The 12745-nt window shown below is 43.7% G+C and overlaps 1 protein-coding gene across 5 annotated transcripts in view; it reads right to left on the reverse strand.

The window, feature by feature from the left end:
* The window catches only part of LOC111267881 (band 7 protein AGAP004871), a 104628-nt gene that overhangs the window by 21154 nt on the left and 70729 nt on the right, over positions 1 to 12745 (reverse strand). For all 5 annotated transcript variants that reach the window (XM_022846442.2, XM_086971475.1, XM_022846441.2 and 2 more), the window contains 2 exons: positions 11521 to 11603; positions 9624 to 9827 (listed from right to left, as the gene is read on the reverse strand). In XM_022846442.2, the coding sequence (XP_022702177.1) occupies positions 9624 to 9827; positions 11521 to 11603 (287 nt within the window). The remainder of the gene's footprint in view (positions 1 to 9623; positions 9828 to 11520; positions 11604 to 12745) is intronic.

Consider the following 12745-nt stretch of genomic DNA (forward strand, 5'->3'; position numbering starts at 1 on the left):
CACTATAATAGCTTACGAGATAATCTCGATGTGTAAAGCACAAAACCTCGTATTGTTTACTGCGTCTCCTAGTTATTCTAGATTCATTACTATATTCAGTGATGATGTAAAACATTCTTAATCACAAACTATAAAGTTTAATAATGGACGTAAACGTATTGAGTATACACTGCACATATAGAGGTCAGTTCAAGAAGCCATCTACGTATTTCACCAATATATAACGATCACAAAACACTGTATTCGAATAGGCAATACTATATGTGCGTGTGTTCCCCAAGAAAAAATATACATGTGTTCAACTTTTCTGAATTTGCTATTTTTATTATTAGTTATGCATTGACGGTACAACAATACGTGTCGAATCAACGATTTTCTCTAACGTCAATACTGACAAATGGTCAGAACGAGAGTTACACCAGCCGTTCACAGGAACTTCAATTGGATAAAACACAGGAACGCCAAAAACCTTGATCCCAAGGTAAATGTCACATATCCCCTGAAAATGAAACATCATCCTAATTTCGTTGTTCCTCCTCTTAAATCACTGGATAAGTAGCTCTGTGTTAGGTTAGTAGGCGGAACGTCCTGTTTAAGTCTTGTATCAGTAGCACACTCGTCTTAAATAGATACAGGTGTTTTATCCGTGTCTAAGCCTTGTTTCTAAGAGAAGACATCTACACTTGCGGTCTTCAGGTCAACGTGAGGCCATAGTCATCTGGTTGGTTCACGGCCATTGTACTAGCGTTACTTAAAAGAGGAATGGGGAAAGAAAAATTTGGGAAAAATAGCTGTTCTTAGCATCTGGAAATGTAGATAAATAATATCACTCAGCTTCGAAACCGAAATAAGGCTGAGGAAAGTCAGCATGCGCGTGGCGACAGTAATCATATTGTTGAACTTCGGATGCAAAATAGCACCTGTGGGAGACTTTCGGACACTTCGACCAGAGTGTCGGCTTGGTTACAGTGCAGCGAACATTTAGGCATAAGTTTTTCTTCTCACTGCAGTTGATTACTGGGCCAGTTAAGCTGACGCAGCTACACCCGCCGTTGGGGTGCTCCGAAAAAGGCTAACTGTTGGGTTTTTAAGTTCTAGGGACTAGTCTTCACTATGGGTAACTTAGCGCTATGTTTTACTCGAGTGTGCCTTTTCAGTCTAGGGCAGTTTAGCTTCTAGTCGTAAATCTTTGAAATCGCAGTCAGCCGGGCTATTTAGAGATCGGACTCGACTCGATTTGACGAACAGCTCGAAATGGACAAAGTCGCATAGCTCGCTCGTTTGCGACGTGGCGTCTAAAACACCTACGAACAACTACTACCACTATTTCGGATATTGAGAGTTCGCTAATCTACAACTACGAGGCAGCAGCAGTAGCAGTCCGCACGTTGCTATCAGACGAAACGTGCTATGAAAGAAAAACAAAGAAAACGCGGGAGGGTAATAGCAAAGATTGAAAGGCGATAGATGTTTCCCGTTCGCTTAGTTCGCCTTTTTATGGCCGTTGGAACTCGTATATTTGCAATGTAAGTAAAATGAGCTGTACACGAGAGCATCCACACAAGTATGTAGGTTGTTTTAGATTTTGCTAGTGTAAGAACACCATCTGAATGAAGATCTGAATGAAAGGAATTAACCTAAGGTCATGCAACGAGAAAACGTATCACATCGGCTAGTAATTACTTAGCAAATCCTGCTAGGAGGCGCGACTGACAATCTCACTGCTCCATATTTGATGTAGTTTATTGTCACCGAGGGACCTCAAGTACGTACATCTATCCTGTAAACGGTAAGAGTTTAGTTGGTAGGTACGGGGCCGAACGCTACGATATCGTATGAAGCACACTCTCAGCTACCCTTAAAGCACGCCTTGCCAAAACTATTTGCTCCTTCAATCACCGCACATCGGCTTTTGAGTGTACGCGGGAGTCGTGTTCATTCAGTTCTCACAGAAAGAGAACGGGAAGATAGGCAGATCGGTGTGCCAGGCCATAAATGAAGACAAACGATGCTCTATTGTCTAAGCAAGTTTCATATTTAAGTCCGGCCATAACCCCATTATGGTTGGCTCAGAGTCGCACCTCTAAAAAACTATCTGGGGCCGTCAGCACTAAACCACCCACCACGCCTTAAATAACACCCCCGCTTTCTTCAGATGGGGCAGAAGTACGAATAACTGACGCTTTATCAAGAAACAGAAAGAGCGTTACGACGATCCTCCAACGAAAAACTTGTCGGCCGCGTACGACTGACCAAGACAAACATTTTTCCATTCAATTGACCTAATCAGCGTATCCTGCTTTCATCCTCTACTCAACTCTGTCCTTTTGCCTAATTTCCACGGAGTCAGATAGTCTCTTCGGGAGACGGAGAGACTACTTTAAGCTGATTACTATGAAATCTATTGTGTCTTCGAGTGTATATTTAGTAAGAGGCCGAAAACGGAGTAACCCTTCCATATCCTGTAAGTGACTTATTTTCTCTCGACTTCGGACAGCCAGAAGTGAAGATAACGTGACGCCTTCCGATTAATACGACCAGTACAAGTGTCTTGAAACACATCAAATTGTAACAACTCCTCTACGTTGGTTTCCACAGGCAGAAGCAAAAAAACGGTCAAAACATCGTCAAACGGTTGACCCATTATTGTGGTCCAAACTCTTAAGACAGATTAAGTTCGTATGCACTTGTTGCTTAGCCTGCCGTTTCTCTATCGGCCGCGCCTATGTATTCAAAATGGTTCTAGACAACCTAAATGGAATAAAAGTTCAATTTTTGTTCCCTTTAACGTTCCTGTTTTTACAACGAAAACGTCTCGCTTTGTTATCACACGTTACGCAGTTATTAAAACTTATAATGACAAGATGCACCAGGAGAAAAGAGGGCATCCAGTCTCAGAGACAACTATACCTGTAGCTATGCTTGAGCGAGAACCAGTCAGTCACATCAAGGGGGGTCTAAAGGGAAACGCGCGTTGAAATGAGGTTGAAGGAAAACAGCAAAGTTAGACGGCTGAGGTGAAAAAGAGCAATTCAGCAGGCCGACAAGCGGGATAACCAAAACAAGGGTATACTGTAAGAATGCGTGGACAAATCGACTCCGTGGCCCAACGCCTAGGGATCAGGTGCAGTGCTAGCTAGTTAAAGGGGCGGCAACGAGGTTTTCGATTATCCCGCATTCAGCATAAAATAGAGCCACTAGATAGTTAGACACATTGATCGATATTGAGCTATATTCCATTTTTTCTGTTCTTTCTTATGGCATAGTCAGATGATCAGCTGCTTGACATTGGACAAAGGACAACAGCCGCTGTAGACAGATCCCCTTCTCCCCTCAGCAAAGCCCATTAAAGGTCGCATGGTTGACGGCTAAAACTATACCGGCCCTTCTAATCAAGATGAGTTATATCTGTCTTTATAGGATGAAGCCGTAAATCGGGCTAAGAGGAGGAAGAAATATAGCTGCCTCCTAGTTCGCCTAGTTGATTTCCTGGTTACCAGCATTGAGAATATTACGCGGAAATAGCAAGAAATCGTCCAAATAAAAGCAGCGGCACCGGTACCCAATGGGTTTAACCATCGAAGGCCTTATTGCGTTCTCGCTCTAATCAAAGCCAAACTATTTAGGAAAGTTTATTCAACAAGGAGACCTACGGGACACAACGGCACAACAAGCGATCCGCCGCGGGAAGACAGTAGTGGGTTAACAGGAGAGCTTACCGAAAAAAAGGGAAAAAGAATTAGGCTGCAAAGCACCGTTGGCCTTTGCAAGCTTTCTGCCGGTCAGAGATTCTGCCATCGCGTCGCCAATGTGAAAAACTTCAGTGTAGTATAGTGTGAGTGTGGAAGCTCGGGACATTAACGTCTCAAAAGGACGACGATCACAGAATCAAAGGAAAAGCGATGCGAATAGAACACTGCGGCCACTAGTAAAATAAGGAGACCAATGTCAAAAAAAAAAGAAAAGAATTGAGGAAAAGAGGACACCCAGAGCGATTTAAGGACGGACCACTGTGCAACGCAGATCACTTCAAGCATTCGAGGAGGTCCATTCCGTCCAGAAATACTTAAACACTAGTGGAGTTGAATGGTAGAGAGGATTCGAGGTTTAGTCCACTTCAAACCCCCAAAGGTTGGCAACAGCAGCAGGAGCAATAGTTCTGTAAGCAGTGGATCTCAGGAAAAGAAGTGAAGGCTCTCCTCCCTTTGACCAGTTTACCGCTGGAGCCACAGTGCTTCCAACGAAGCCAATCTGCAAGCTACCTTAGTTCCGACTATCTCAGGGACGATTGCGAGCAGTTCCATGACTATCTCTTTATAGAGACGGGCGAAGACAAATTTTCCTGGGTATCCTCAGATTAACACAAAATTAGCAGTTTGCCGTTTACATATCTAGACTTAGTCGTTATATATATATATTCTACACTGCTGATATATTTTTGTGTTAGGCATGCAAACGTATATTTGTTTGATCCGTTCTAAAAGCCTGTAGACGTATGTGGTGATGCGAAGCTTTGTTGTCACCTATTGCTCTGACGTGAACTATGACGACAAGATTTTGTTCGTCCAGAACAATACAGCTGTTTATATAAGACTAAGTACGCAAAGCAAGAATATATAGAGTGGGTAAACATTTTTACATCATATTCAACATCACACTGCAGTAAGGGTTATGCACCATTCATCAGTAATGACCGCAAAGAAGATTGCCAATAAACCAACAGGAAACACAATGTCTCCGGTGCGAGATGATTTCTCGGTCCTTTCTCGTCTCTCGGTCTGTGAACCAGCGACCCATGGTGCCTAAGTAAGGTTATTTCTCGACTAGATGCAAACGTATCTATGGGTAAACCAATTTTCGTTACGGCTTGGCCATGTCAGCGTGATACGCGAAAAGTGAACGGGAATGCTTCGTTGACCTTGTAGTAATCTGCATAATGAATAGTTGTTGGATTGCTTACTTGCAATTATGCAGTTCAAATATATTTTTTACTGCAATGCACAATCCGTGCGGTTTGAACAAGTTCCTAATAAAATATCCCGTTATTATGCATATTTTTATCATTATTGCTATTACTCCATGCAGCACGGGGATGTGCTGATAGAAAAATTAGAGGGCACTGGAGTACGCCGAACGCTTTCTACCAGGCAATCCAAAAAACCTTGCAAAGTCTCAAAAGTAAGTACATCCAGCGGTTCAGGATACATTTGACCGTTGGCCATAACTGCTGGAGGGTCTCCTGTCGTCTTGTGGCACCTATAACCCACGCTCCCACCGATACACAGTCCTTTCCCCTGCCTTCAACAATCTATGTCCGAATCTTTAGTTAGAACCTGCTCTCCCGGTAATTTCACCTTATAAGGCAATATTTTACAAAACGTAATTTACACTCTGGATAGACATGAATGACTGACTACTGCTGGCATATATAACACGCAGGTCAAACTTAGAAACACATTCAAAGAGACCCTTAGAGCCAGCAGCAGTTACTTAGCTTACTATCCAATTACAAGACTCTGTTCAAGAAACCTAAGCAGACAGAAAACTCGCCTTAGATGGAACATTGCCGTTCGTGGTGGATCGGGTGACATGTAGTAGAAAAGTATGGTGTCGTGTCATAGAGTGGCCTGCAATGGACGATAGCCGACCGAGTTTCAGTGCACCCATTCGATTAGTCACGACTGGCTCACACCACCTCAATTACAGCCTGGAAACTTAGAGAGGGTGTGCTTCGAAGCTATTATACTCCCTACGTTACTTAACGAAGTTGTCTCATATAATCGTGAGAATTAACTTTTATCATTTCCTCATAGATTCGACCATCAATGTGGATATGAAGACTTAAGTGACATTAGATTAAAGAAGGGTCTATTATGATATAACGGATATTGCCGGTTAATTTCAGAGTTACAAGCGGTGTAGTAGCATCATAATTTCCCTGAGTTTTTGCTAAGGATATTTGTGCTCATGGCTGCGAGTAATGTTGCCCTACGAGACGTAAATCGGAAGGCAAAAAAAAGATTAATTTACATCGTTTGTGATATGTTAAGTGACTTGACAAACATCGTCATAGCTCGATCACGTGTATTAACATATATCACTTTTATAGCTGTTAAGTTTGTGCGCGTTGTATCATACATGCGTACGTAGCCAACGAGTCATAATGCAATCGTACTTTAATGATTAGTATACTAAACAAAGCCCGGCGTTTATTTCAGTCCCAATAAAAATCACCGCTACGACTCTCGCCACCTTCATCAACGCTAACAGGAAGAGATACATGAGTGAAGAAGGAAGACTTCGGTTTTTTTGCGGCCCAGTAAATCGCCATGCAGGAACGTTCTTGTTCACAATGAAGACCTCATGAATGCGGAAATGAACAATAGGGTGAATATATATAAGTTAATTTGGAGATATGACCCCGTTAGTTGCTTCTGTTGCCGCTATGTCCCGACGTTTGCTCCGGACGCCTCTGCTACGCCCCCTTCGCCGTTCGTGACGCGATTCTTGCCTCTGTCATTCGAACGACGCATGTTGATAAATGGACAGACGCCGGCAAGCGCAGACTCATATTGGATGCAGATGTACGAATCGCAAGCAAAAGACGAAGAAAGCAGAAACAGAGAAACTGGAGAAAGTAAGCGTCTGAAAAACGTTGAGCTATAGTCTCGCAGCGGAATGAGCACGTGGTTGCTTTCACAGGCCTGTCTTACCATGGCTCCTGCCAATGTTGTAGCTAACCCCTGCCAGTAGCGCCGCCCACCATTGTCGCCGCTGAACGGTCGCGATGTTGGAAACTTTCTCTTGACAAGGACGAGAAAATTGTTATCCGCGAGTACTATAGCCACCCCAGAACGACCGCCGGACAATTGAATTGCGCTTTGCAGAAAGTCGCTTTATAGGACTGAAACAAGTAGAGCAAAGAGGAATTGGACTAGGACCAATGAAGACACGAACGGCCGAACGGGATGGACGTAGGCCAACCGGAAGGCTAGCGGTCGGCAAACGGGCGGCATTGTTTAGAAGAGGTCGTACGGCAGTGGCGCTATTGATACAGCCAGTGGTTACAGCTAAACTCGAGGTCAGGACCTGGCTTTTTCGCGGCCGTCTCTTAAACGAAATACGTGCTTAGAGAGGGCAATATAAAGGATAGCGCATGAAAAACATGTTCAACCGACCAAACGACCAAGCGACCGACATAGAAAACGAAGAAGCTGGCCCTTTCTAACTCTAAATGGAGGCTGCAAACCCCGTATATACCATCACTACCGCCAGAAATGTTGTTTTCATCGGCTGCAAGCCCAGCCGCATGCAATAGAGCTGAAAATTGCAGCAGAGCCATGAGAAACAAAGGTGACGGTGGTTGACACGGTACCACTAGCACGCTGTCGATGACGACCTGAATTCATCCTAAACGATGTCTTATGCTGCCGATCAAAGCCGAGAGAGAAAGCGTGTCTTAGGGGGTACCAGGTCTCAGTTTGTGCCTAAGCATAACGCACCAGACCGATCTACACATAAGGTTGCAATTCGCTCAACATTAGTTTTTGGCCGCTTAGAACCGGGATGACTGCCTTGTTTGCCCAACCAGCACTGTTTATCTATGAACAGGAAAGGGACAGAAACAGCAAAACGAAAAGCATTTACTTGTACTTTTGGTAACGCGTTCGGAGATTGTTTAAAGGTCGTCATGGCCTTCGAATGCTACTGCTGCTGTCGATGGTAGCATTCAGCGACTGCGAGTGTCCGGGCGGGTATGGGCTGTAATCCTTTCGATTTCGATACAAACAAAACAGTGAAAAGTTGCCAGCCCGTTGTATTTGTATAAAGCCCTTTCTTATTGAATTCTACTGTTTTTAACATCAGGACGGTTAGATACGAAGAATAATAGGTTTCGTGCGAAATGATACGACGATGATATCGATGACGAGGGCAGACCAAGGCCTCTGCGGAGATCGGCGACAACGACGGCATTACGCTACTGCCAATCCGCCTGCAGACCATTAAGTGCAAATAAGGGAAATTACTAAGGGACCTCCAAAGCTCGATGGGCATCAAAGAAAACAAGGACAGAAGACTGTAACAACGTCGCAGAAGAATTGGTAGCTTAAGCCAAACAAGGACATCTTCTTTCAAAATTGTTGTCAAGTGTATCCTAACTAAGAAAACGTAGACAACACGATAATGACGCCAAAGACTTTAGTTTGCGCACCGTTTCACGGAGCGACGCTGTGGTGTAATCAGATTCATTTGGATAAGACCATTAATATAATTTAAGTGTTCAGACACTGGAGGCAGGACAATAGGTAGGACAATAAAAAGCCACAGGTTTATGTTGCCAACAAGGGCACACAGATAAAGCTATCTGTCCTAGAAGTCTAGAAGTCCTGTTTTATCGTTCTTGCAGCAAGCGATTCATAATGGCTTTTAGTTTGCGTTATAGTATATGTTGCTGCAATGGAGGCTGTATCAACTATATAAAAGATATTGTTATGAAAACCATCGACGTCGATCTCGAGGGGCAACTCCCTGCCCACACCCATGTCGTGTATTCGCCAACGAACTCGCGAGGCTCGTAAAGTCCAAACAGGCGGTCTAAAAGACGGACGGGCGGCAACAAGGAGGAGACCCGATAGGACCGAAAACCGTGTCTAGGTCTCATGCCAACTATTCAGCAGATAGAGATCTACCTTCGCACGGCTTCCGATACTCAGTATCGGTGCCAGCATCACAGGTGGCCTTAATGGCCGAATGATAGTAAATTGTCGATAGCTCGCAAGGGTGTTCTACATTTTTTGGATCGATATATCGGAGGCTGTCTCAGGCCAGAGTGTGATTGTACTAAAACGTGGACAAATTGTTTTTGCACGGCTTCAACTCTATAAAAAAATACTTTTTTTTTAACGTACTTACTTTAAGTTACACAAACAATGAACTGCTGATCACGGAACAAACGAATATAAATCTGCAGCTTTAGGCTATACTAAAGAATCTTAGCGCTACGAGCTCGTTTCAGCAGTCAATGATCGTTTGGAAAGCTTCTAAGCGCGAACGTCAATTTTAGCTCAGTTGTGTTAGCAAGATACCGTTTCCTTCATTCCTCGTTTAGAGTAGGTCTTAGCAGAAGCGGCTTAAAATGTTACCAACGTAAACGGAATCCAATAGTACATAAATTTGTTCTTATCTCACAACAACCCCATGTTACACGTTCAAACGCTACCGTTTATGGTAATAATAATAGTAATAACGGGCACGCTAGGTGTTTCTTCACAGCTTCGGCTTAGCACAGGTATATCAATGTTTAAAATATCAACGAGCTTATACTTTCGTAAAACCTATTTAGCCTAGAGTCCTAGCTGCACACAGATATATACAATAATAATATAATAATATGGATATCAATCAAATACTAGGTTAAATTTTTTTTTTTTTTTATAAGTTTGAGAGATTTTTAGGGTACTCATCGAATTTATGTATCAGCTACTTACATTTAGATGTAGTAGAACCTAATACGTGGATTCTATATACATTACATACTCTGGTATGGTACACAAATGAAATGCCCCTTCGTTAAGAGTTTATTTATATGATCGTATCATGATATAAAAATTATGCTTGCTTACCTGCATTACATGCGAGATGGACTCGCGCTCGGAGAGGATCTCCGAGAGGTTTTTGGTTCCGAGGACGTTTCGAAGGGTGGTGGCGGCCAGCAGGCGAGTGGAGTGACCGTAGTCCTCCACGTTTGTGATGGCGATTGTGGCATTGCTGATGCGGTAGTATACGACAGCGTCTACAGCCACCGTCACGGAGTCCTTTGAGAGTATCTGTAAGTCGAAGTCAGGCCAAAAGAAAGGGCAGAAAATAAGCTATGAATGAACGCATGGACCAAAAATTTAGTTCAGTAGCAGCAGCAAAACTACGACAGTTTGAGCTAGAGCCAACAGTGAATGTGATTAAAATAAACCAGGAACTGCGTGAACTGTTATGTCTGTTCTTGAGCCTAGAGTCCGCCCTTTTTCCGCTACCGGTCTTATCGCACAATATATCCTCTGTTTGCGGCAATCTATGAAACTCCTGCGGAAATTCACTGCTAGGCATCAATGTCATACATCGCAGCTTGCTACGATGAGTGTAATTGTGTGGATACCACTGGATCTGAAAGTGGCTTGGGGGATTGTTTGGACCTAGCGGTTTAAATGCTTGTGCGCCTGCCCATGCATCTGCATGACACTCGATGATAACTATGATCAGCCACTGCACAGTAAAGCAGCCCAACATCCAACGCAATCCAACTCCAGACCCAGATCCTTTATTTTTCATGTCAAAACTATCTAGAAGAACCGTCAAATCCGTGGCGATGGAACTTTTCCTAAGGGTTAATCCTAAGGATCATTATCACTCCCATCGTTGCGACACCAGTAGTAGCAGAACCAATTATAGCAGTGGGAGTAACCTAAAAAATAACCTCACAGATACTGCTAATGGAACAGCACACGTCCGTGCTACTGCGGTCTATGTCTTGTTGTGAAGACAAGTAACGGAAAAAATTGGCTGGCTGCAATCTCAGAAATAAACGCAGCAACAGTAACAGTCACTGCAACAGCATTAACAACAGCAAAAATCGCTCAACTAGAATACAGTTACATCTTTTCATTCCGGGAAGCCTACGACAGTTATCGCCAGCAGCGTCACCGTCTCATGTTTGCCAATTGCTAACTGCTGTCGCAGTCTGCCCGTATGACCGCAACCCGCCCATAGCGGGAAACTCACGAAGGGCTTTGCATCTTTGACAATAATAACAGCCCTTTTTAATGTCCTTCTTCCTTCGTTTTCTTCTTCGTCAATGTTGCCTTTGTACGCATCGCCCTTGATTTTTTTTCTATCGACAAATAAAACGCCCTCGCAGTTTCCATAGTACTTTCTGCTTCTTATCAGACGCAGCAACATTAGAATCGTCAAAAAAGGGCCAAGATGATACTCGTTGCTGTTCATATCTCTTTAACCGAACAACATCAGTTGTAGCAGCAGCGAAAGCGCGCCCCATGCGTGAAAGTAGAAGCAAAAGTTATTACGCCGAAGGGAAAGAGGAAGCATCATCACGATTTCGACCCTTATTTCCCTACACTTCGTGTGAATCAGTAAAAGGCAAGCATCGAACGACCTGGACGTAGGGTCGGCCGGCAAGCAATGCCCAACAAAGCGAACAAATAGCACTCTTATTGAACAACTCGAAGAACGAGGAAATCAGATTGCGAAAACAGATTGCCCTTTCCACACGTAAGCACCTCTAACCTGTATAACGAATGTCGTGCTTACCGTTGGTCACTATTAGGTAGCGATCATTGTTTAGCAGGTTAACACAGTCTCACCCGACTGACTATGCCGTTCTGTATATGTAAATTTGCTTCACATTTAGGAAATGAATATAGTCGTAACGTTACTGTGAAATAACAGTGCCGTTGTTGCGAAATCAGCGGCAGTTAAATGTGCTACAGAATAGTATTTTAAACCACTTACCTCTTGAGGTGGCACGTCAAAAGACACAGTACGGAGATCAACCTTGCTGTAGGTGTCGATGCACGGGATGATAAAGAACAAACCTGTGAGACAGAAAGGGCAGAAACAAAAATAAACAAAGCAGAAACATAAATGGTAATTGTATGTCTCTTTTTAAGTAAAGCGAAACAAGTTGATATATAACTACCTGTTCTTTGTATCCATATTATGGTCATGCAGGCATGAGCACAACTTCCGCCTACCAACTTAGTGCAGTTATATTCTCTGCCCATTCAAGTGCACAAGACGGGAATATTAGACATAACTGGCAGCAACGTCTCTTCCCTTGCCGCGATTTGCCACCGTGTGCAACGTGTTGTGTGAGACCAAGGGCAACAGAGGTTGGAGCTTTAAAGCGACTAGAAAAGGCTTATGTGTTCGCTAGCATCGCCTTTCAGCTTTGCAGCCTCTGGTACTAATTCCATTATGCTAGAATATTAGTACTAGCACTGGTGTAGCTGCTAACGAACTTGTTTGAATGCCATACGCTCCATACCTCTCGACATTATTTCCTGTATTTTTGCCTGCGTTGACTCCCGTTTGCCCGGCTTGCAATACGTTCGTTAACTGACTTCACTGGCTGCTGTTTACAAAATTACAGAGTATTGGTATTCAAGAGAGAACCTGCCGTTTGTTAATTGGGATAAAGAGCAGCTGATTAGCGACCAGGCCAGATACGATGGCCGAGCAGGTCAGAAGACAGATCGCGGTAGGAGTCAGGGATAACACCTGTGCGGCACACACCGAGGGGATTTGTGAAGTTAGTAGTGTCGGTAGCGAAAACAATGCCGTTGTTAATGATGCTGGCTGACCAGGTTGTTAGCCACCATTACTCATCGATAGTCATTAAATGATGACAGAACCCCGCAAAGCCAAAGACGGAGCTTGTTTAGTCAAATACTGTTTGTTTCAAATGCTGCAAACTTGCTTTTAATGCTGCTCTTGATCATAATGAACTGGATCGGCTGGAGACATGGTGCGGCGTTGAGCATTGAGGGAATGAGATCTCACCATAAAAAATGGTCGTGTTTTCGGACTTGCCAGTCGAAGCCGCTTCTGCTATCGGGTCTTTCTAGTGCTGCTGTACCAGCAGCTTCTACGGGTGCACAGTAAAGAGATCTCACCTCGAACAAGAGTAACGAAAAAGGACTAGGTGATCTAGCAATGTTGTTACTGAACTTTGAGC

This window comes from Varroa jacobsoni, unplaced genomic scaffold (genome assembly GCF_002532875.2).
Source record: "Varroa jacobsoni isolate VJ856 unplaced genomic scaffold, vjacob_1.0 scaffold_1233, whole genome shotgun sequence".
Taxonomy (NCBI): domain Eukaryota; kingdom Metazoa; phylum Arthropoda; class Arachnida; order Mesostigmata; family Varroidae; genus Varroa; species Varroa jacobsoni.